The sequence below is a fragment of the Callithrix jacchus genome, chromosome 3, assembly GCF_049354715.1.
Source record: "Callithrix jacchus isolate 240 chromosome 3, calJac240_pri, whole genome shotgun sequence".
NCBI classification, from domain to species: domain Eukaryota; kingdom Metazoa; phylum Chordata; class Mammalia; order Primates; family Cebidae; genus Callithrix; species Callithrix jacchus.
Genome location: NC_133504.1, coordinates 125727590 through 125753860, shown reverse-complemented (window position 1 = coordinate 125753860; position 26271 = coordinate 125727590). Strand labels below are relative to the sequence as shown.

Below are 26271 nucleotides of genomic sequence, written 5' to 3'. Positions count from 1 at the left end.
AAAAAAAATCATTAGACTTTGTTTTAATGTCATCTGATTACAACATTATCTAAGAGGCATAAGGAAATTCTCGTATCTGGCTGTTTTCAGCACTCAATAAATAATATTGAGAAAGAACTAAAAGCATATCATACTAAATTAACAATTTGAATCTGCAGAGATGGGCTAAATTCTTATTTATTAAGAAATTCTTAATAATTCTAAATAATTCTTATTAAGAAAGTAATTTCACAACCTTTAGTAAAAAGGAAAACAATTCTTCTGAAGTAAATGCAAAATCTACCAAAAAAAAAAAAGAACAGTTAATAATACAGAGTGAGCTTATCAGCTTCCAGACACTGCATTAAACACTTTACCTATATTAATTCAAGTAATCCTTGAAATAACTTTAGAGATATTATTCCATTTTACAGCTAAAGGAACTGAAACCCAGAGAAGTTAAATAACTTGTCCAAGATCACACAGTTAGTAGACAGAGCCAGGGATAAAAACTGGTAGTCTGACTTCAGAGTCATAGCTATGATCATTTTGCTATACTTCCACAGACTTGCAGGCCACAGCACTGTCGTTATGCACAGGATGTGGTTTTTAAATCATCAATAGTGATTCTAGACCTTTGAGTTTAAGAATATGGTGTGGAAGCATACTGAGAAAGAGAATGTAAAATTTGTAGCTTATTTTCATAATCTTCCTTATGTAAATTTTAAGAAAATGAGTCGGGCTCATTTATATGAATTTAATATAATAATGATTTATTGATGATCAGTATAAGAGTATTCCAAAAAATATTGAGAAGAAATAAAGAGGAGCTAGAGAAGCAAAATTAAATAAGAAAAGTGATAAAGGGTGAAATGTATAACCAGCATTTGGGGTTGCGAAAAAAACAGTAAGCACAGACATTCTAAATGACATATCTGACAATGTATAATGCAACCAAAGTACATTTATGAAAAATCTGAGTGTCTTTTCACCATGTGGGCCAACCTATAGGACCATGGGTAGATTTTCTGTGAGGTGTTCAGGGTTGAGCGTAGAGTCTATTAAATTACCTGAAAGACGGGGTAAACAGAACATTAATTCAATTTTCAGATGATCTGATGTTGGAAGAGGTTGCCAATGATGTGAAGGGGGAAAAGGTAAAAATCAAATCAAGGATTCCATTCCTTGAAATGAAAATTCCTTCCAGGTTTGTTCCTGGACAGGACAAATTCTCCTAGGACATTTCACTGGCAGGACAGTCTGACCTGCTTTGTCTGACTAGCTGATGAACAGCTTTGTCTGGCTTCAACAAAGCAACACTCATTTTTTGTTCAGATGGGTGGATTAGGTCTTAAGAGGCTGGATAGTTCAGCAGTGGAGAGCATGAGCTCTGTGGCAGACTGCCTGGATTTGATCTTAGCTATGTGATATTGGGCATGTTATTTGCCTCCGTGCCTCAGTTTCCTCCCCTGTTAACTGGGATAATTACAGTATTATCTTCATAGGATTGTTGAAAGGAATAAATGTGTTCATATATGTATAGTATCTGAAATGATGCTTGGCTCTTGCAAATGCAAAAAAAAATCTCTATTGCTATTATTCATATAGAAGCAAATAAACACCACATATATAAAAAAATTTTTTTTAAGAGACTTTTGGTTAACTGAAAGGAAACAAGTATTGACAAGGTAGCCTGAATGATTCTGGCTAGATATGAAAGGATTCTGAAATGGACTGAGAAAAATATTACTCTGTCCACAACTGTTCTTACATAGCTAAAACTTCCAAACTCAAACCTACTTAGATTCTCAGCCCCATACTCCATATTCCTTTTTCTCCGAATACAGAGATATCTCCCAACCTGCCAACTCTTCCCTCATCTCCAATCTCATATTAATAATAACTACTGTTTATTGATACTCTTATTAATATATATTGAACAGTTCCTATGTGCCCAAATTTTCTAGGGTGAATAGTCAAAACCTTTGAGTCTGTTCTTATGAAGCATATATTCTATTGGGCAAAACAGCCTATAACCATGAAAAAAATGAATGCAAAAAGACATGCAGGCAATGTCACTTCAAATGAGAATAGGTGTAATGAAGAAAACATATATATGAGTGACAAGACAGAGGAGGATCAGAGGAGGTAAAGATTGGGTACTATTTGGGATTGGGTAGTCAGGAAAGGAAAAGCCATGGACGAGAAATAATCATATAACTCTTTAAGGAAAAAGCAACCTACACAAAGGGAAGAGCAAGTGCAAAAGCTCAATATATATTGGAAAGCCCAGAATCCTACAGAGGACAGACACTCTCATTGCTACTTTATAAAGAGACTGAGACCCAGAGAAGACATACAGTGCTTTCCCGAAATGATTAGTAAAGCCAGATTTCAACTAAGCCTATGTGATATCGGGACCTGTTCTCTTTTTGCTAGTACCTTGCTCTATGTTGTGTTTTATTGTTGTTGTTGTTATTGTTGCTTTGTCATGGTGGAAGCCTGACAGTCATTCCAAAAATCCCCTCCATGCTCTTGTTTGATCTCTTCCTTCCTAGGAATTACTTTTCTTCTCTTAGTTACATTGTCAACTTTCTTTCATGAAAAGACATCTATTTACAATGTTCTGTGGCATCTGGTACTGTTTACCATTATATTCTTCATACTATTCTGTTTCTTTAGCAAGATTAGCTCTACTTTCTCTGCCTCACCTTTACATGCAGGTGTTGCTCAAGTTTTGTTTATTTTTTTTGACGGTTATCTTGATACATATTTCCCCTGTCTTCACTGCTCTTTCTTCAACTAATACCTATAGGCCGATGAATTCAAACTTTATTTTTTATGAGATGGAGTTTCACTCTTGTTGTCCAGCCTGGAGTGCAATAGCATCATCTTGGCTCACTGCAACCTCTGCCTCCTACGTTTAAGCAATTTTCCTGCCTCAGCCTCCCGAGGAGCTGGGATTACAGGCACCAGCCATGATGCTAATTTTTGCATATTTGGTAGCAATGGGGTTTCACCATGTTGGCCAGGCTTGTCTTGAATTCCTGACCTCAGGTAATCTGCCTACCTCAGCCTCCCAAAGTGCTGGAATTTACAGGCATGAGCCCCTGGTCTGGGCCCCAAACTTTCATATATCTAACGGTGATTCATCTCTCTCATGTCTGAGAGCCATCTGTTCAACTCTAGTAACAGGACTATCTATTTCGAAGTAGAGCTGGATACCTCATAGCACACCTATCTTCTCTCTAAAACCTGTTCTTCTCTTCTAAATATTGTATCCCAGTTACAGACTAAATCATCCTTGATTCCCTTCTTCTTCAAATATTAGAGTCAATGTACTACCAAGTACTGCAGACATCTCTCAAACCTATCCACCTCCACACCCAGCAGCTTAATAACCATCCAGCTTATGCAGACTGTTGCAATACTTGTTAATAATTTGCAATAACTTGTTAAAACTTTGCAAATATTTTGTATTTAGGTGATTTGGGAACATTTTAGTAGCTCTCCAGAAAGGAAGACTGTAAGGGTTGATGGCTGTTTTCAATAAGCATGAGTCTGTTCTTTTATGTGAATTATGTTTTATCTCATTTAAGTATCAAAGGAGTATTAGAAAGACCAAGAATAGGCAGCCAGCTGTGAGGCTCTACAGACTCTTGTGTCCTTGGTAACGATGGACACATACCAAAAGCCCAGGTAGAATTGTTTACCCTTCCTCAAGATTGAGAAAGATGGTTCACTCAGGAAGTTATAAACCTTTTCTGTTTCACAACCCAGGAAAATAAAAAGGCTGGAACAAACTAATGAAGGATGAGGTCAGTCTGATATCTGTAGCGCAAGAAAGAAGAATACGTGAATTTCAGGAAGAGAATTTGGGGCTGCAAAAACAAAGGGGGAAGGACAGACAAAACTGAGAGGCTTCAGTAAAAAATGCTGACTAAGAGATCTCCTAGCAACACTGTGTGGTTGTTGTGTTATGTTAAAGTAACATGAGATGTGGGGACTCACTTCTAGAGTGATAGGTTCAGGATATTCCTGGGAAGATGTGTATGTTTTTATAAAGGGTGGCTGAACCGATGTGTACTTTCTGCAATCTGTCTCTGTGATCTGGTATGTTCAATCCATGTCAGGGAAATTAAGATAGTTTGTTTAGGTAGGGAAGTATAGTGTTCACAACAAGACATCTGGACCCAGGTAGGCACTACGAACTTAGAAACTATAGGTCTGTATTCATAGCACAGAGTCTAGCAGAGTCTCTCTCCTCCAAATAATTCTAATAATGCATCTATTTCTGAAACACAGACTGATCAAGTCACTAATCTTCTTAAAAACCCTTTATGAGTCTTCTTTGACAAGATGAAATTCAAACTACTTAGTATGGCACATATGATTTTTTAAAGTTAGCCCCACCTTCTCTTTCCAGTCTCTTCATCTGTCATCTCCCCTAAATACCTTTCAATTTTACCATGCAGACCAATCCAGAGTGGCTCCAAAGACTCCATGAACTTTTAGTATCTTGTTACAAGCTGTTCCCCATCTTCCAAGATCTCTTTTTTATCTGGCAAGAAAATGCCACAAAGGTGGAAAAGGCCAACTCAAATGACATGTCCTCTTATGAAGATTTCATTGGCCATTGGCATTATTTGCCAAACCATATCCTCTCTTTTTCAATTTATGTTTACCTAGTACTTTGTGACTGAAGCTCTTGAAGATTAATATATTTTATAGATCTTGATCACATTTTATTATTATCATTTGTTGACTGGTTTATTTTACCTGCTAGAATTAGCTCCTTGTAGAAAGGAGCTATGTTTTATTATTTTTTCTGTCCCAAGAATCTAATAGGACTTTGCCTATGGTAGGTTATATATGCTAGGTAAATAAATGCCTAGAGGATTGATGTGAATTCAAATGTAAGAAATGGATTATAGACAATCATTCAAAATAGAAAACTACTACATGATTTGCTTAAGTTGCATGAATACATATACTTCCCAGGTAAATCTGCATGGCATTCATATTCAGTGTTTTCAGAAAAAGTTAAAAAACAAAAGCAGTATATTGATATAATCATCATTAAGTAACCAGGAACCACATATATTTGCTGCTCACCCTTGAATAAGTCTATTAATACTTTGTAAAGACCAGGGTATTTCTGTGTTATTTATATTTCCTTTACAAATATTGGGTAGGGAAGCCTGCCCTGTTCAGATAACACATTTATGCTGCTATTGGTTCACTGTTCATCATAAGTAGCTAATTTCAATATACAAAGGAATTCATAAATTATCTCAACTATTTATAATGTCATAGAAGTCCAAGACTGTTTCTTTGTACTGGGAGGCCCTCTTTTAAATAAACTTTCTTATCATTTAATAAATCCTGAAATTAAGGCATAAATTCTATGATTTACAGGACCCTAAAAATGTTAATAGGCACATTAGAGCCAGAAGACCATTTTATAGATCTTAGCAAATAAAAAAAGATACATGTGACCAGTCACAGACAGCAGAGTGTTGCTGATGGAAAATATCTGGCACATTGAAAGAAAACAACCTACCCTCTTAATCATAAAAATCTGCCTCATTATCCTGTTAGAATCATAAACTAGATTGCTAACTGGTTTGATTCAATCAGGTAACTAACCAAATTCTCATTTCAGTGACTTGAATCGTATAAACAAGACACAGAAACAGATAAAAGAAAGACATCAGAGTTTTATCTAGCAAGAGATATGTAAAATGTCTTAACTTTGTAATGAGAGGCAGTGAACTTAAGGGAGGAAGAGCTTCAGGCTCAGAAAGCAGATACAGATCTGGGCTCAAGTCCTGACTCTGTCATATTAGCTGTCTGGCCCTAGGAACATCACCTAACTTCTTTCAACTTCAATCTCTTCATTTGCAAACTGGGGCTAATACTGAATGCATCTTAAAGTTAGAAAGTATTAAGTAATTTATGTATTTATAGGAGATTCAGGCACAAAGGGCTAAAATGTTAGTAGTATAAGCCTTCATTGTTAACATTAAATCTTTATTTTGAATCTAGACCCAAAAATAGATGATTTCAAATATCTTCAAAGATTTCATCACCAAACTTGATTCTCCATAATCTATTTTTTTCAATGACCAACTCATCTACATAAATGGTACCATTAACAAACAGAATGCTCAAGCTAAAAAAAAGTATAAATTATTGTGGATTCATCTCTTTCCCTCAGCCCATGGATTCAGTAGTAAATCCTAATGACTCTACTATAAATTTTCCATTACTACTGCAATCCTCACCATCTAGTAAACCATCCTCTCTTGCCTAGACATTTATACTCAATTTCAAGTTGGGTCTGTCTTCATTGTCCTTAGGCCTCTCCAATTTTTCTTTACAAGGCAGAGAGAAACAGAAAGCCACCCTCAATGGCTTTTATTTTGTACTTAATACTGCATTCAAGCTCCTCGCATGACCTAAAGGATGCTTGCCTTCTTCTCCTAGCTCTGACTGACTCCTTACACAATGACCTTCTTTTAGTTACTAAAAACCATGGCCTTATTAAATGTCTGGATCTTTTACTTTAAGTCTCAATTTAATAATCAATTCCTGAAAGAAGGTTTTTCTTAATCATGCCTATGTATAACTTCTATCACCCAATTGCTCTGTTATTCTCTTTGCTGGCAAATTATCAGTTCCCTGCATAGTTCTTAGGTAATCTATGATGTAATTATTTTATTTTTCCCCTAGTCTGTAATCTTGCTGAGGTCAGGAAATGAGCTTATTTTGTGTTAACCACCATATACCTGGTATATAGCATTAAAACAATTAAAAGACGAAATCAGCCAAAATCGTATTGCATGTCTACCATATGGGAGACACTTTTTGATGTAAATATGAGGCTTAGTAATATACAGTAGCTGCACTGAAAGAACAAACAATCTATGAGAGAACTGCTCCTGTTGAGGTTTGGGTTGATAATTATGGACCAGATCAGGAAATTAAAAATTTAAAAACTCTACTCACTTGAAGCTTGGTGGAGGATTCAGGAAAGCTCCAAGAGGTCAACAATTTTCTATCATGTTTATTGGAATATTCCCTATGCCTAAAATAGGCATTGCACGTGGCAGACAGTGGGTCAATATTTACAGCATGAGACATGCCCTATAACTGAGAACCACTTTCTGAGCAAATCAACCATGTTCCAAAACAGTAAAACTATAAACATTTCTCAATATAACAAGATATGATATGGGATCTTAAGAAAGGCTTAATGTATATGACAAATCTTATTTGAAACATTAAAACCTTGGATATATTCATATCCATGTGTTTCTTCTTCATATAGGAAGCTTGGCAAATGTCAAGATCTACAAAGTAGAAAGAGGTTAAGACAAAGTAGATGAATCTGATTATTCTCCCTACTGCTTCGCAAAGGAGTGGGGATGAGCAGAGGGTATCCCTCCTTTCTTAGAAAGTTCTATCAAAACCATCTGGGGCCTGTTCAAACTTGTTCACTTGACCCTTAAGCCCCCAGAGAAAAGTGGCAACTTGCTGAGCCACCTCTCCTGCATCCAAACACCCAGATTTGCATGGCAACACTACAGAACATTACCGCATTCACACGTACAGTCATCACTACCATTATGAAATATGGCCCTGAAATAGATTAAATATATTTGTATCCACAAATGGACAATTTGCATGGCTAATTAAAAATAGCAAATAAACCAAAGGGATTTAACATTACTCCTGACATATAGTATACTGTTTTAAGTTTTCTCATTATGCTTAAATTATGATTGAGTTAAAATTAAATATAGCTTGAATGTTCTAAGCCAGTTTCTCCTCACAGTAATCCTGTCTTTTTTGATGATTAGCATGACCAGATTGTCATTATTTGAGACTATTTTATGAATTGTAAGTAATTTTTTTTAATTTATCTAAATTTTATTAACATTTTTAAAGTCTGTTTTCTTTGGAAGAATGGTAATAATTTCTATCTTGCAATATACTTGGAAAGAATATATGATACCCAATAATAATTGTTAATTTACTTCTTAAACACTGCTTCCATTATATCATTGTATTTGGCATCTATTTTCTCTTGTTTTGAGTCCAAAATTTCTGACTCCCTCCCAAGATTGTACGTGATCTACCTCTACATTATTTATGATCATTTGTTCATGTATTTCTTCTCTCATTAAATATATATTTAACATTGAATAATAATATTTGAGCTCTTATCAAGAAAAAAAAGCATGTGATAAGAAATATAAGCTTCTTTTTAAAAGGAAGCTCAGTTTAAATTAAGGTGATACTCTGAAGCAAATTATTTGGACCTAAAAGTATTCCCTTAACTCAGGAACTATCATCTGGGTTATGATATGGAAATGAAATTGACAACCAGGTAAAGTAAGGGAAGAGCACATCTGCTGAGTAGTCAACCAAGGCAAAGCTGCCCCACAATTTTAAAAGAGAGCATGATCTTTTCTCTACCATAGGGACACCTTTCTCCCTAATCAATGCAAAAAGACAGACCTTTTTTGCTGTTAGCTTTCTTCTACAATTTCTCTCCAGGACCCCATCTGACATTTCATCTAAGTCTCCATGTTTATGTAGGCTGCAAGCCTGGTGAACCATAATTTTAGATGACCGTGAGAAGTCATAAAGCATGGCCAGCACAGGAGATAGTTATTTGAACATTTTTAGAGAAAAACTGAATGTTCCTGGCCTTGAATTTCCATGAGGTAGCTTCATTAGAGTATCATTGTTGGTTTCCCTTTCTGTTTCTCATTCTCATTTGATGCTGAATTAGAGGAAGCGAAAAGAGCCTGCTCAGGCCAGTATTTTGGGTCTAACAGGCCATAACAGGGCAGTCGGTAAGGGGGAGAGGGAGGACTCTAGTCTTCTGTCTGTCTTGCCTAAAGTTGTCTGCCTGACTCTAGGGGGATAACTGAAATCATCCAGTTGGAAAGTGGTGAAAGTTGGGAATAAGACTGTCTAAGTCTAATTTAGAACAAGGTATCTAAACCTCAGTATTGTTGACATTTTGGGCCAGATAATTAAAAATTCTATGCTACCTAGGGCTGTCTGCCGTGCTGTAGGATACTGAGCAGCATCCCAGGCCTCTCTCTCTCTCTCACGATTAGTAGTAGTATCTCCCTATACCCACCCCCGACTCACCCACCAATGGTAACAATAAGAAAAGTCTACAGACGTTGCCAAATGTTCCTGGGAACTGACAGGAACACAAATTACCCACAGTTGAGAACCACTGATTTAGAATAATGAATATCTTGTGACTATACACTTAAGTATACACAATTATATGTGCAATCCAGTTCTCATCAATAATAAAACTATTTCATTCTTCACCTATGTGATTTCCATGTCTGTCTCTCAGTTGGTTATGAAGTTGGGGAGGGAAGAGGAGGAGTGTTATTATTACCTTTCCAAATCTCTTACCTATATTAATTACTTAAAATGTAACTAATATATTATTTTAAGAAGTTATTTTCTCTCCCATAGCTCCATTCTCTGATACTCTATTTACTTTAATTTGTATTTGAGATAGAGTCTTAGTCTATTATCTGATTTTTTTTAATGGACCACACAAGTCCTCTTGACTGTTTTTAAAACATAAAATGCAGCACTTTGTTATTTCTTCAACACTCTCAAAACCATACTTACTGTCTTGTGAATATATTTGTATCCATTCCTACCTAGAAACGTTTACATTTTCACGTCCTTCAAAAAAACACAAACAAAGCAAACAAAAAAGACAACAGGAAAACAAATCTCTAAAAGCAGTTTAACTCCTAACTTCTTAATAAATTACATAACTCATAAACTAATTGAATCTTTCAATTTTATAAAGATGAAAACTAAGTCCTAGGAAGAGACATGATTTGTCTAAGGTCACAAAGCCAATCAGTAGTAGGACTAAAACTAAACCTACCCTCCTACATCCCAATTTAATACTTTTATCACTTCATGATTGGAGGACTATGGTCATATCTCCATTCTCTAAAGTTTTATAGCATTTATAATATACTGCCTATAATATATCTTAGAATGGCATGTCTTTTATATTGCTTAGGTTATTTTCCTCCTAATTTTCCCAGGTATTAATTTTTTCTCCTTTAATAATTATAAGTTCTATGAGGACAAGAACCAAATCAAATTCTCTGTTGCATTCCTCCAAAAGCTTTCTTATTAGGCATCATTTGGACCAAATAAGTCTATACTGATTATTTTCCAGGTAGTAGACAAAAAGAGCTCAGAGACATAATGAATGACATAAGAATAACATCTCTGTAGGAATTTTGAAATTTTAGATAATTTAGGAAGTAAAATTTGGTGCAGAGAACTAAAATATGATTGTCTATTTGTGCATCTACATATGGCACTATAAATAATGGATGACTTGTATTTACTCACTTCATCCTCTCAACTTCCCTATTATTTTTCTCAATACGCAGACAAGGAGACAGAAGCAGGATAGAAAGTCCAAGAAGCATGCCAAAGTTACAAAACTAGTAAAAAATTAATAGTCAAAAGGTTAATATGAAAAGTTCATAGTGAAGAGTTGAAAACATTCATGTGATTCATAAATGATGATCTTCTATACATATCTATTGCCAAGGCTAGTAATTTGCTTTCTGTGTGTTGCTTGGTATTCATAACAGAAATTATGCCATGAACAAATAAACATGTGTTTGAATTTCTGTACTCATTTTCTGTTTCACAGAGATATGGTATAAGTGTAATTTTATAAACTGCCATCTCAATAGACCAAAATATAATTAACAGATATTAGCAGAAATAAAACCATGTTTCATGAAATTAAGAATTTTTCTCCTTCAGTGTAATTGTTTGAAATCTAATTTTAAGCATGGGGGAAAACAGTAAAGAATATAGATATCCAAAAAAATATATTAAATATCAAAAGCTGGGGTGGGGGAAGGTAGGTAGAGAGAAAGAAAACAGAGTATAGGCTTAGGTAATAAATTTGCAAGATCAATATAATATGTATTTTATATTGGCATGAGGTAAAATATACAGAGTATACCAAAATCTCAATTATCTTTTAGAAGTAGGTGGTTTACATATTATCATTTCTCCTCAATTGCTTGCTGCCAATTCAAAAAGAAAGAACACAAGTTTGAGGATATTGACAAAATTTCTTCCGAATCTGATTAAGTTTCAAAAAGGAGAAATACAGATAAATTTAAAGAGATCATTAGTGGTTGCTGTGCAGTACTGTGCTGCTAGTTGTAGGCTTTGTATTAATAAACAGATCACCTTCCATCTTACAATGTTGAAAAAAATCACATTTGTTCCAAAGCTGTAACAAGAGTCCACAGAGTTACCAGGCATAAACCATTCTATATCATCCTGGGAAGCAGAGTGATTCTGGAAAGAACTATTTCATCCTTCATGGGACACATCAAAGCAGGCGGACAACGTCCTGTGAGTTCTGATTATTCCCAGAACAAAATAAATATTACAATTCATGTTTTAATTATATCTCATTATGGCCTTTTCAATTTATAAATTCACTTTGGCAACAACGGAAAACTACTTGATCGACCAAAAGAAACTTTTGGTTCACGCTTCCTTTATTTTAGCATTCTTGTATTTTAAATATGTAGCTCAATAATTTAAATTGAATGCCATCATGTACATATTTTGGATGCAGGGCACAGTCATGGGAGATCTCACGCAGACTGCCAAAGGGTACCAACAAATAAGAGGAGTGAATTAAAAGATCACAGAGCTTTAAAAAGGAGGCACTACTCACAATGTTCATCAGGGTCAGGAGGTAGTTTTGGACATGCTCTTTGCCATGGAAGCGGACCACAGAGTCATCCACTCCCAGCAGTACCTCGATGTTGTAATCGTTTTCTCCCGCGTGTCTACGGCGTCTCATTGTTTCATTCAGCTGCTGGTGGATGTTGCCATAAACTGTACCTAGATCATCAAGGCCTTCCAGGTCCGATTCTATTAAGAAACAAAAGGAACCAGGAATTTCAGTTTTCCCAACAGGCCTTCCAATAACTTCTTAAAAGAATCGTCTCAGGGGCCTACGTTTATCATTCACAACCACTGACATGCTGCTTTCAGTTCATTCCTTAAATAATATGCATAAGCATATGATCAGACAGACCTGCTACAAATTCAACATAGAACAGCAACACTGAGGGTAAAATCATATTATTATACAAGGAGCGGTGCCATCATAGCAGACTGACTATCCTGTAAAGATAGGAGTGGTTCAGTTTTTCTCCCAGCAAAGAGCCAAGGCGTGGGAGTACAGAATACATACTGGATATATAGTTATTAAATAGAGATCACAAATAAAAATAACTCCAGTATGTTTACAGTGACTAAGTTACTATAACCATGGAGTATAGAATTGGTGTCAAATAAATTTAAATTGCTCCTCTTTCCAGTAACCTTAATTTAAAAATCAAATTATAGCATGGCAATACAACTGCATCAAATGATATTATTATGAGTCACTCTATATTGCTTTATTTCTTCTGAATATGGTTTTCTAGTGAATGCTGCTAGTGAAGAAGTGGATATACAGGGTATATACTATATACATATGTGTGTGGTGGTGTATGTGGATAAGATAGTATATAATATAGAGGATATATATTATATACATATGCCAATAAAATGTGTGTGTGTGTGTGTGTGTGTGTGTGTGTGTGTATATATGCAGGGATGTACAGAAAACTATAGTTATCTACCTTTGCACTGGCCATCATGTGGATGGCAAGTCTTTTCGGTTACCATATATCTGAATCTGAGATATCCAAGTAAGAAGTCAGTCAGAAAATAACCTATATTCAAAAAAAAGTAAAAATAATTTCCTATTTAATGCAGTTCAAGAAACTTACATTTTTTACTTTCCACATGAACATTTCATACCCTCAACACACATATACATACACACATACCTATATATAGGGAAAGAGTGAGAGAGACATCATCAAGTTTTAATGACCTAAGTTATCTGTTTTTAGATGACTAGATTTTTTTAAGGAAAAATGTTTTAGTTAATTAAAAAATAAAATCATTTGGATTAAAATTAAAATCAAAACTGCTGATGCATAAAAACAAAAATATATTCATCTTCATTTTAAGTATATAAAACTAGGAAAGGATTTTATTTTACAAACTGCCTTGAAGTCTAAAACAACCACATATCTAAACACAGGTTGGACAGAACCAACTCTGACTCATGCTTTATATGAAGGTTTATTTCATGCCACACTGGGGCTCTTAAGCCATTTGAGTAAGCATCTGACATTAATAAATAGGTATTCTCCTCTCCACCTTTGTGGCTTTAATAAAATTAAGACAGGAGAAAAATAGGTGTCTCTTGGCTGGGAAGATTGATGACCAAGCCCTAGCCACAAAGGATTCGAAGTATTGAAAGCACAGATCCTGCTCACACTCTTTCTACCTTTAAACAAATATGTAGAAACACCAACACCCTCCCTTACAAGTAGGGCCACAAGCTCTGAATGTGACTACTCAGGTTTGAAAGCTATACTTTAATTCACTTTGACCTAAGCCCAACTGCTAGCTCATTAGCTGGGAAAATTCTCCTCACCAAGGAATTACACTGGCTCCACAATACATAAATAACTCTCACCATCATCCACATCAAACAGAAAGCTTTCCTCAACAGTTTTCAAGAGCTGCAAACCCTCACTGAGGTCAAGACACTACTACACCTGCAAATAGCTTTACTATTCAACCTCAAGTCTTTTCACACACTTGAGAATGTGAAAGGTTGTGATAGCTAGTGTACAAATATAGGAAATTCAGACATGAGCTCTCAGTTCTAAAAATGGCTCTTTTTGGCAGAATGCTTGGAGAAAATGTCCAATGGAAATATACCAGCAATGTTATTATATCATGAAGGCTGATGTGTGAATGAAGAAGGCTGAATACTTGTTTCAGAAAGGCAGTTCATTCTGCTTTAACATACCTTTGGTTTGGCCTTTGCAAGCCTCTTTAAATAGGTAGTTTTCTGGTAAGGAAACAGAATCCTTTTTTTTAACTGCATAAGAAACCTGGGAAAGAAGGGAGCCTTTGAAAATCAAGAATACTTTTGTCCCTACTTTCCTCCATGCTGTGCAGTGTTCTTTCCATGTTTCCTAAAATGCAGAATATCAAATATTTCAAAGAAAGACAATAGGATAGCTTCTGGTACTTTGTACTTATACTCATCATTATAATTACAGAGAGCTCTGAGACTGTGAAATATCTTCATTCATAATGAATTTGTCTTGGTAAAACTGCAAAATAATGGCAAAATTATGACAGTAAAAGAAACTGACATAGTTGACTCTATCTTGCTTCTAACCTCCAGGCTGCTCTTGGTTATTTCTGGGCATAGACCAAACTAACGTTGGGAGGAATTTAGTTCATATTTAACCTTAAAGCAAGGATGACCATAGCCCTTCCCACAACTAAACTGCCTTTGTAAAACTAAAGAAAGGCCACTAGGTTAAGATTATGAATGAGGTCTGAATTCTTTTAAGATACAGGCATAATTAAATGATAAACCACTATTGTTCCAGTATCACAAGACTGAAAACTTTCCCAATTCCTGTTTTTTGTTTTTTTTTTTTAAACAGACTCTTGCTCTCTTGCCCAGCCTGGAGTGCAGTGGTGTGATATCGGCTAACTGCAACCTCCGCCTCCTCAGTACAAGTGATTCTTATGCCTCGGTCTTTGGAGTAGATGGTATTACAGGTGACCACTACCATGCCCAGCTATTTTTTGTGTGTGTATTTTTAGTAGAGATGGTGTTTCGCCATGTTGGCCAGCCTAGTCTCAAACACCTAACCTTAGTGATCTACCCACCTCAGCCTCCCAAAGTGCTAGGATTACAGACATGAGCCACCATGCCTGGCCCCAGTTACTTCTGTAGATAGCATCACTATCGTGGAACCTAAGATTGAATTGAGATATTTTTTAGACTGTGCACTCTGGCAACCTACTGGCACCACCCAAATGCATGACTCATGACTCAGCTGGTACTGTAGCCCCCAGAGGTGGACTCAGTGTATGATGACCATTTTTCAACACCTACTGAAGTGGTATCATTGTCTGAGGAAAATACCCAAGGTTCGTCATCTTGTGCCAAGGAAATTCCATATGGGGACACACACAAAAAGTGGTTTTAGGAACAGAGGTTTAATAGGCAAAAGAGAGAACAAGGAGAACAGCTCTCTCTCCTCTGAGAGAGAAGGGCACCTGAATGGTGCTTCCAGCTCTCAGCAAAGTGCACTGGATTTTATAGACAGGTTTGAGGAAGTAGTATTTGATTTACATAGGGCCCACAGATTGGTTGGACCAGGTAGGACATTTACAGATCATGCTAGGAAGCTGGCCACCTCACCCTAATCTTATTATGTAAGTGGGCTTTCCACTTGGCCAGTGCCATGTTGTCTCCTCACTGTACATGTGGCTGGCAAAGAGAAGAGAAGATGGAGCTGCCGTGTTGGATATGCCTAGCCCCCAGGTAGCCTCTTTTCTATTGGCACAACTGCTGGCATTCACCTGTACAAATTTTTAGCTTGCCTTTCTATGTCTGCAGCTAGATTTTACAGGCTGCTCTTTGTTTGAAAAGAAAATGATTTGTGGACTGTTTTCATTAAAGGAAAAACTTACCAAGAACTTCCCTACCCTCACTATCTGCCTAAATAATTTCTTCTTTACTCCTATATCACCATGATTGTGTCTCCAAACAATCAGCAGCACCCATCCCTTAGTCCCCTCCCTACCAAGCTATCTTTGAAAAATCCTAACCTCTGAGTCTTTAGGGAAACAGATTTGAGTAATAACTCCACTTGCCATGTGGCTTGAATGGTGCTAGCTGAGTTGGGCAGCAGAGAGTGATTTACATAATAATAGAATTAGAAGAAAAAAGGAAAATCCAGACTACAGTGAGCTTTCTAACAGGTGTGATCTCAATTGAGCATTCAAAAGGAAAAAAATGTCCCTGCAAGAGGTACAGCAGTGTTATTAGTCTCATGCTTCATTCCAGACAGGTGATTCTCACAGTGCTTTTTAAGCTTCTCAGAAACATCAAAGGCAATTCCTCTTAGCTCCTAGAGTTAGTTTTCTTTTTTAAAACTTTTTGGGAAAACCTAAGTTTTTGAAGTTTACCTTAGGAATTACTGATGTGCATTTAATTAATATTTTGGAAACATTTGAATTGTATCCTTTTGTGCACCCCCTAGTTTCCCAATTGCTGTATATGAATTTACAGAAAATGATAACTTTACTATAAGGCCCATTTTATCAGAATGAACTTTTGAGGGGAATATGGGTGTTCAATCAAATAATGAATACAGTCATGTTTAGTGTTAAGTACAGGATAATTAATGTTACATCAGAATTTTGAACTTACTAAACAGATAAAGTAGAACATAGCTTTCTTTGCTGATTATGGACACTAAGGCTTGAAACATTTCTAGGAGTATGGCATGTTCATATGCTTAATCATATTTATAAGAAATCGAAGTATAGGATTAGGGAAATTGCTCCCTACCCTAGAAAAATTGCTATGTTCTGAAAAAGGACAGGAAACAAAGGTAAAATTGGAAAGGTACAAGTTCTGAATCTAATACAAATACATTTGGGGTTGGAATGCAATTATAAGCATAGTACGATAGAGACTGTGATAAAACCATCTACTCAATATGCATTCTCTCTTCCCTACAGAGCAGAATGTTAACTTTATTTGAAATAACATCTCAGCCAAAAGTCACTCCCAATCTCCCTGTGACTAAGAATTACATGTGACTAAGTATAAGCCAATGAGATCTAAGCAGAAGTATTGCTTATATCTTGGTAGCTTATGCCTCCTCAAAGGAAGACAGTTCATTCCAATAGGTGCATACCCCTTTGGCCCTCCATTCAATATTCCTTTCTGCTGCCTGGAATGTGGACATGATGTCAGCAACTGTATGGGGTGACCTTAGGATCGAGGGACATGCTGAGAAGAGTAGGGTCTGACTCTTTAAAGGAGTGTGACTCCTCCGTGACTGTAGACTTACCATACATAAACACCTGGATTACCTAAAACACAGACCATTACACATGAGAGGTAATACATTTATTATGTTTAGGTCACCCTTCTAGTAAGTTTTCTCTTGTATGCCACTGAATCTGGTCCTAACATACATGACACTAAGAAATTTTAATTTTGTTGACTAGGTTCTCCCAGTATTCTTATTCCCTATGAGAATGCAAGCCAATTTTCATGTGACTAAGTGAAGGATAAAATAAGACTCATGTTACCAAAATGTACCACAGTAGCTTTCTTTGTAGTGAATTATTTCAGAAAATGAGAAAGCATTATATTGGTTTGCAGTAACAATTAATACAGAATGAGGCTATATATAAAACTCTGGCCTTCTTCATGAACAGAAAACTCTTATGAAATGAAGTAACTGGAATACTGCAGGCTGGATTTTCCAAGAGTAGGTGGGGATCCTATAATTAGAGCTAAAAATAGGTTTAAATTCCAACACATGTCATCTGTCAACATCAGAAGCAGAGAGCGGTTAACTTAAATAATTGTGTTAACCTGTTTGTTTCATACAACAGTAATTTTTTAATTGACATCTTTTTAAAGGTTTTTAAAGTTATCATTTCCTAAAAGGATACAGTAACAGCATCTCCACATATGTGGAGGCACTATTCTACCAAGATATAAAATGTTTCAGTAAAAAGGAGCTCTATCCTTCATAAACTGGGAAATTCCATAATGATAGTTCAAAGAACTATATTCAAGCCAATTTATGATGTCAATTCAAAAGTTTCACTAAGTAACTGTTGCTTTTATTTTTTAAAGACATAACCATTGAGTGAATATTAGTTTCCATTATTTCTTTTCCCTAAAAATTCTAATTCTAAAATACATGTGTTTGCTTTTGTTTTCACTGACTACTTTATGGAATAACATGACATTTTTTAGATGGGAAACATCTTACCTTTTAAGGAAAATATGTTTTTATGCTTTGGGTTTGTGATTACTAGCAAATGAAATTTTAGAAGTCGCTTTAATGTCCAAAATATAAACTCTGACTTTCAATAAAAAATTTTTATATGTCAGCTAGAATGTTAACTGCAAATAAAAAACAACTTAAAGTGTCTTCAGCAATAAGTAAACATGCTAATTCATGTAACAAGAGTTCCAGAGGTATGGTGATTCCTGGTCAATCCATCAATAGATCATCAAGGGCTCAGTTCTTTTCATCTTTCCATATCCTGCCAATCTTGGTGTACAAACTTTGTCTTCAAAGTAGCTCCTTTGATTATTTCAAAATGTCTGCACCAATTCTAGCATCAAAGTCATGTCCAACAGATTGTGTCTTCCTGCATTACTTTCTTAGGAATAGGTGAAAACCTTTCCTAGAAGCTCCGTGGTAACATTTAACTCCATGTCTCAGTGGCCATAATTGAATCACAAGGATTTGAAATAAAAGAGGAGGAAATGGATATTGTACAGGTTACCCACCTTGCTGAAATCTTTTTCAGATCTTTCTCTTCCTTCATCCTTTATCAAAATTCTTCCACTGGTCTTTTTTATACCTAGCTTGCATTAATGCATTTCATGTTTAATTTCTCCTATTATAATCTGTCTAGAGATAACTTCTGCATTCTTTTGGCCTCAACATTTTTTTGAAAGGTATAGTCCTTCATTTCCATAGTGGTGGATTCTCATAATTGTTGCTCATTCCATCCCTCTGCAACCATTTAATTTCACTTCAGTGATTTATTGCTGAAACATTTGGGTGTGCGCAAGGTTGTCAGATAAAACACAGTATTGTTTGCTAAATTAAAATCTAAGAGAAACAACAGTATTTTTATTATAGCTATCCCACAGATACTGCATGAGACATACTTAACACTAAAAACCTACTCATTGGTATATCTGCGATTCAAGTTTAAATGAGAATGCTATAGTTTTATTTGCTAAATCCAGCAGCTAGGTGTGGGGGAATCATGTTTCTCCAGGCAGTGCATGCAGTTACATGAACTTACACCCTCTTCATCTCACTTTTCTCCTCTACGCTTCCGTCTTCAGCTCTAGCAGTGGACATTCACCTGGCATGGCCAAGTAGCATATGCAATTTCCTTGACTTCAGTACTTGGTTTATAGATGTTTAAATGGCCTAAATTATGCTAATGAAATTGTGAACTAGGATTTTTTAATTTAGAGCTACTAGGAAAGAAAAGTTCTCATTACTAAGCTGAAGACTGGCAGAATATAAAAATGTAGGTATTTACGGCTAGCATGAGAATAGTTGTGGTTCTAAGTTAATGCTACAAGAGGAAACTGGAGACTACTAACAGAGAACAGATTATACTCCAATGATGAGTATGAGCCTGTGAATTTGCCCTTTAATTTCTGAAGACTTGGTCTTTTCAGTTTCACAAACCAATAAACTACCACCACACCTCATGTTCTGATTTTACTGCTTTTTTTTTTCCTTTTGCTTAGACAGTTTATGTAAGTTCCTGATAGGTGAAACTAAAAGCAGCCTGATAAATAAGCCCATTTATACCCTTTCTCTGCTGCACTCATCAATAGTCCTCATTTTCCTTCTCATTCTTCTTCTGTAGTCAACTATTCTTAGGCTACACAGTCCTTTGAAAAAGACTACACATTCTGTCTTATTTCCCAATTTGATTATTTTATTCCCTCTGTTTTATTTTAAATGAATGATGTTATTACTAGGGATTTCTTAGTTTCTTTTGTTCTTATTCAGCTAAATCATAACTAAATCTGGAAGACAGCACAGTTTTTAATTTTCACATTTGAATGCTCTAAACATTTAATAGCATTTTAATTAACATTTTTCTTTCTCTTGTCTAAATTATGTACTTTATTATTTATGGCTTTTGTAGTTCAGCTCTAGTAAAACAAGGAGGAAAGAGAACAGTAGAGGAAGAGACAACCACACTCAATTACTAGGTTATATTCTGGTAATCTTAGACTGCTAGAAATTAAGGTTTTGTAAATAAGCTCAACTGCATAGAAGAGAGGTACGATTCCCTTTCATAGCTGCCAGTTTCAAAGCTCATGATACTTCCATTACTTGCCACCAAAATGCAACTTTATTAAAGATAGAAAAATCTCTTCACCTCAAACTTCTCCAGAAGTTTAACTACGTTCACATGTTAAATCACTCCAATATGGAACGATTAAGAAAAACATAAACACATCATTACAGCCAAACTATTAACATTAGCATTTGCCATTTATTCTGCCAGATAAGTATTTAAAGACCCTGGACACCACGTTGTGTCGCGCTGCGGTAAGCACTGGGAATCCAGCAATGGACAAGACAAACATGTTGCTTACCCTCATAGAACCTACATCCCAGTGATAAGAACTGTCAAATAGGGTAAAAACAGTAAAACAGGAGCGAGGAAGCAATAGGGACAAGGCAATATTTTAGATAAGGTTCTAAAAGAAGGCAGCAAATGGGCAGAGATTTTGCAAAGTAATGCAGTAAGCCGCACAAATGTCGGTTATATTTAACTGAGATACATGTAAACTTTTTATGAGCACATTAAAATTCATATTACAGATTTTTCAGAAAGAGGTTGTAGGATATAATACAAAGAAAATTAGAATAGGCTCAGGAGTGCAGCAAGCAGGCTTTCTAAAATGGCTCCACTAAGATGCCCTGCCCTAGTCCCCAGAACCTGTGCCTGTGATGAGGTATCATTCCTGTGATTATGTTACACTATATGGTACAATTGACCACAAGATAGAAACATTATCCAAGTGGGCCTGATCTAACCTCATTAAAAGCATAGTGCTTTCTCTGGCTGGTGGCAGAAGGGAAAGTCAGAAATAATGAAGCAGGAGGAAGATTTGATGTACCATTACTGGCTCTGGAGATGGAGGGATTCTTTTCCTGGACAAGAGAGAGGTATCTAGTTGCTGACAGTGAACCTAAGCCAACAGCCAGCAAGGAAATGAGAATCTCAGCCTGCAAAAACAGGGACCTAAATTCTGCCAACACCTGAATGAGCTTGGAAATGGGCTGTTCCCAGATCCTTCAGACAGAACTTCAATCTGGCCCACACCTTCATTTTGGCCCTGTCATAAATTAAGCACAGAACCAGTCCAGCCACCTTAGACTTCTGACCTATAGAACTGTGAGCTAATAAATAGGCACTGTTTTAAGCTACTAAATTAGGGGTAATTTATTATGCAGTAATGGAACAGAAAATGATAAAAGGAGAATTGAGTTCTAGTTCCGGCTCTGCTATGATGGAACTCTATGATTTTTAGAAGGATGCTAAACTTAACTGAGCTTCAGTTTTCTGAAATAAATAGGCTGTGCTAGATGATCACTAACATTTTCTTTCCAGCGTAATTTCCATAAATTAATAATTAGGCCATAATTTCAACAAATTATTAAAGATGTTTATTGTTTTGGCTATTTTGGTCATATATGATTGATCATACTTATAATTTATTTGATGCTAAATCCGTTGTCAAGGATACAACCATCATCAAAACATTTTTTATGTGAAAAAAAGTGCTACACTAAAAGAATCTATATTATGATATAAAATATAGTACTTTATCACAAGAAGAGATAATCTTCCCATTCTCCCATTTAAAGAAGAGCACAAGAGTGCCCATAAACTCTGGAGACAAGAGCAGTCATATACAATTTTCCAAGAACATCTTAAATCTCTTTTCTAAAACATAAAATATTACCTATTTTTTTTTCAGATTTTATAAACAACCTCTGTTTTCTAAAAGGTGAAACTAAGACATTTTTTATGTATTACATATCCGCAGTACAGACCAGAATTTTATCCTGATTAAAAATTTACTTCATATTGCTTTGTTATGATGCAATACAATTTTATTAACGTGCGTATACAGTTACTTCCAAGAAAATTTTACTAGAGTTCCAAACATATGTAATTAAAATGTATATTATTATGACATCAAATTATTAAAGAAGTGGTCATTCTACATTTTTAAAAATCTAGAGCACTTTTGTGAATAATACTGACCAAACAGTTTTGACTCACATTCAGATTGATGAGTCTTTATATCATACATAGTTAACACATTTAAGCCACAGCAATTACTGTGAATTCAAGGCAGATCTATGACAGAACAACATTTGCTACCTAATACTATTAATGGAATAGTATAATTACTACTCCACAAATAACTTCATTCAAGTTAAATTTAATAATATATCTTTTTTGCATTTAAATAAAATTGTTGAGCCATTCCTAAAGTGATTTCCACTAAAGACACTTATTTGCCAATATAAAATTATCCTTACTCTAAGGAATAAAATATGCCAGAGGAGAGAAACATTGTTACTACATTTTACTACATAACTGTGTATATATAATATATTCTCTGAAATAGTTTCAACCATATGGATGCAAAAAAAATGGGCATTATTGTATCTTCCATGTTTTCTAAGACATATAAAATACAGATTTAATGACTGCGTTAATATTTGTTTGCTAATTCTAACCTTTTTTGTCAGTTATGCCTTGGTTTGGACAGATTTATTTTTCTCATCATTATGGATTGCATTTTCTTGCTTCTCTACAAACTCAGTAAGTTTAGATAGGAGGTCTGACATTGTGAATTTTACCATTTTGGCTGCTGGATATATTTGTATTCCTATAAATATTCTTGAATTTTGTTCTTGGATGCAGTTAAATTACTTGACAAGTTTGCTCCTTTCAGGTCTTCCTTGTAAGATTTATTAGCTGGGGTCAGAACAGTGCCCATCTACAGCTAAAGACTGACCACCACTGAGGACAGACCCTTCTGTCTACTCTCCACTGTGATGTGAATCATGATATTGCAGTCTGGTTTGTGAAAACACACACCTATTCCCAGCCCCATACAAGTACCAGGCTCTGATTTTTTTCAGGTGGCTCTTTTTCAAGCATTGTGTAGTTTCCTTACATATCTATGTGATGATCAGCACTCAGCTGAATACCAGAGAAGGACCTCTGCAGATCTTTAGAGTTGTATCTCTGTATGGCTCTTCTCCCATTCTCAGTCCTATAAACTCTGGCCACTTTCATCGCTCCAGGCTCTCAGCTTTGGCTTCTCAACTCTGGGAATTGGTTACGCTCTACCAGGTTTCCCTTCCCTGGAATTCATCTGGAAACCCTCAAGACAATAAGCTGGGGCAATCCTGAGGCTCACCTCACATGTTTCTCACCTCTCAGGATCACTGTCATTCATTGCCTGATACCCAACGTCTTGCAGACTGTTGTTTCAGACATTTTGTCCACTTCCAGTTGTTTAAAGCAAGAGAGTAAGTGCAGTCTCTGTTATTCTATCTTGATCAGGAGCTGCAGTTCACTAAATTTGGTTTTGCTGAGAACATATGGTAGCTTAGAAGCCTGGATTTACAGGCATGTTACCCTGCAACATAACTTAAAATTTTCAACAGCCATTTAGCTTTCCTTAAATGATTTTCTATACATATTTACCTGGATTTGAAGTTAGGCAGTAGTGAAGTGTATAGTGAGAACCCTGAAAATGTCCCTTAATTAAAAAAATTTACTTTTATGAGATATTAAATCTCCTTTAGTATGTCCTTGCAGCATGCAGTATCATGGAAGAAAGTGCAATTAAGGTTGAATAGCATTTAGGAAATTTCCAAAAAAAAAAAAAAAATTACTTCACCTTTCTCATAAAAGAATGTGAACTTGTTTGTTCATTAAAAGCTATATGAGTCCAAAGGTACTGTAAATGTGTTTACAGGAAGAAACTGTCTTCCAAGAGTAGCAAAGAAAAAAAAAAGTGCTTGTTAACTAAGCACAAACATGGAAGGAGTTCAAAAAATTAAAACCTTAGCAAACATGGATATCACCTTACAGTCCAAAGACCATGATGTTTGAAATATTCACTGAATATGTTTTGCTCTGAGTTTTTCAGAAAATTACAAATGAGGTTTTTAAAAATCATATTTAGATGATAGGAGTAAACTTCAGAAAGCCATGTTGCAGAGGTTAAGGCAAGAAATAAATTTTATAAATTAGGGTTCATTGTCAGCCATTTCAGAAAATCAACAACAAGGGTAACAACAAGCAGTATGAATCAGCTCACTCAAAAAAAGTCATTTTGTTGACTTACTCTATCTGGAAACGGTTAAGGAAAGTTAAGGAAAGCGGTACAATGATGATTCATCCTGTAGTAGGTTCTTTTATATCTAATTTCATCTTTCTAGATATTAAAGGTTCTTTACGTGTTTTTAGTCCAAGAAACCAAAACATTTATACACTCAATTCAAACTGAGGAATGACATATTTGAAACGTTATCTCAGATGCAGTGAAAACACTTTACCACTGACTGTCATCAAAATCAATACCTAGGCTATAGGTAGCAGCTACAGGCAGCAAGTCTATTTCTAAGAAAGAATGTGATTCCACATCTCAATGTATTCAGTAGTTTTAAAGACCTAACAAATCGGTCATACAAGGAAAATCTTCACATATAAAGATGTTAGAATGACTAGAAAAGGTTCATTACCTCCTTCCTGAAAGGATGTCTCCTCCCTTTCTTTTCTCCCTCTCTCCTTCCATCCATCTATTTCAAAACATTTTTTGAACACCTTTTCAGCACACAACCTAATCTTGCTTCTACAAACAAATGTGAATAAGCCAAATTCCTTTCATTTAGAAGGTCACAGCTTAATAGGAAAGAAGGATATGTAAACAGATATTTTCATGCAAGGTATTTGTGTAACTGAGGAAGAATCAGTTTACTCTATCTGGAAGAATCTGAGAACATGTCAACAGAGGAGGTGACATCTAAACTGAATTTTAAAAGATGCACAGATATTAGACATGAAGAAATATGGAGGGCCTTTCAGACAATGCTCATAATGCATGCAGAAGACTAAAAACTACTGATATGTTGGGGGAGTAGAACTTCAAAGAGGTTGGAGCAAAACTAAGTGAGCATTTATGTTGAAAAATGTGGTTACTAAGAGAGGTTGAAGTAAGATCATGAAGAATCTTAAATATTTTATCAACAGGCTTCAGGGAAGATTTCCTGGGGGCAATTATGGGCCATGCTTGTTATCCTGGCAGCAATATTAGGAATGTTTTGATTCATTCTCAAATACGTTCTAGTTTGAACAATAAAATAAATGGTCTTTCTATTTATGTTATAGGCATTTCAGTCTCAAAATGTGATTTCTAGGAGGCAAGGCTGAATCCACAAAACTTATTTCTGTGTACTTGTATTCAATAATAACAAATAAATTGTAGTAACATGGCTTCCATGCTCTTGTTGCAGTGATAATCTTAGCCTCAGGAGCTGAAATGGTGAATATGGTTATTTGGGAGTCATGATTCATTCCAACCTCCTTGTGGAGTATACCCTTGAAAAGCTGGAACTATAATTCCCAATGTACTTGTAGTTAGAATTCCATATGAGACTTTGGTTAAATTAACTGAATGAACTCATATGAGATGTGGAACTCAGAATGGCAAATACGGTTATGGAGACACTGTAAAAACAGTAGCAGGGTCACACCTCTAGATGCTATCTGTGTGGATGCTGGTACAGTTGCAGTAGTAGCTGTTTGTCATCCTCAGATAACATCATCGGAGGCAAGTTGGAGTCAGCAGCTCCAGCAGTAGCTATCTCAACCTACCCTTCCCAGATTTTAGCAGAAATAGCAGCGGCCAGGGTGGGCCATCTTCTGTATCATTATGGGAATTAGCCCTGGAGCCCAAGCCTTGAGGCTGTGTCTTTAATCCTTCCAAAGATTTAATGTACACTTAACTCGTTTTATTGAATCCTTTCATGCTTAAAATAGCTAGTGTGGTTTCAATTTCCTAAAAGTGAACCTTGACATGTATATGGTAAGTTATTTAACAAAACTGGGCCTCATATTCACATCTATGTAATAGGAATGTTGGGCTATCCAATGACCTGCAGGATCCTTCCTACTTCTAGAATTCCATGCTGTGATGTTTCTACTGTTGTAGATTTTGCTAATGCTCCTATTTTGACCTCCCTCAGAAACTGCTTCCAATCTGGCCTCCAGCTCACTGTTCCACATAATTGTTTCACTAAATCACCTATTAATATATTTTTAGTATTTAGAAATTGTACCAAAGGCATAGGATGTGTACAAGACAGGGATAAGAGTTCGCTTGTTCACTGGACAAATATTTATTGAGCACCTACTGTGTACCAGGTCCTTCCAAGTAACATATTAATTCCT

The 26271-nt window shown here is 35.7% G+C and overlaps 1 protein-coding gene across 10 annotated transcripts in view; it reads right to left on the bottom strand.

Annotated features, from left to right (window-relative positions):
* Positions 1–26271, bottom strand: part of ADAMTS3 (ADAM metallopeptidase with thrombospondin type 1 motif 3) — a 292251-nt gene that overhangs the window by 51625 nt on the left and 214355 nt on the right. For all 10 annotated transcript variants that reach the window (XM_035293568.3, XM_035293574.3, XM_035293570.3 and 7 more), the window contains one exon: positions 11771–11970. In XM_035293568.3, coding sequence (XP_035149459.1) covers positions 11771–11970 — 200 coding nt within the window. The remainder of the gene's footprint in view (positions 1–11770; positions 11971–26271) is intronic.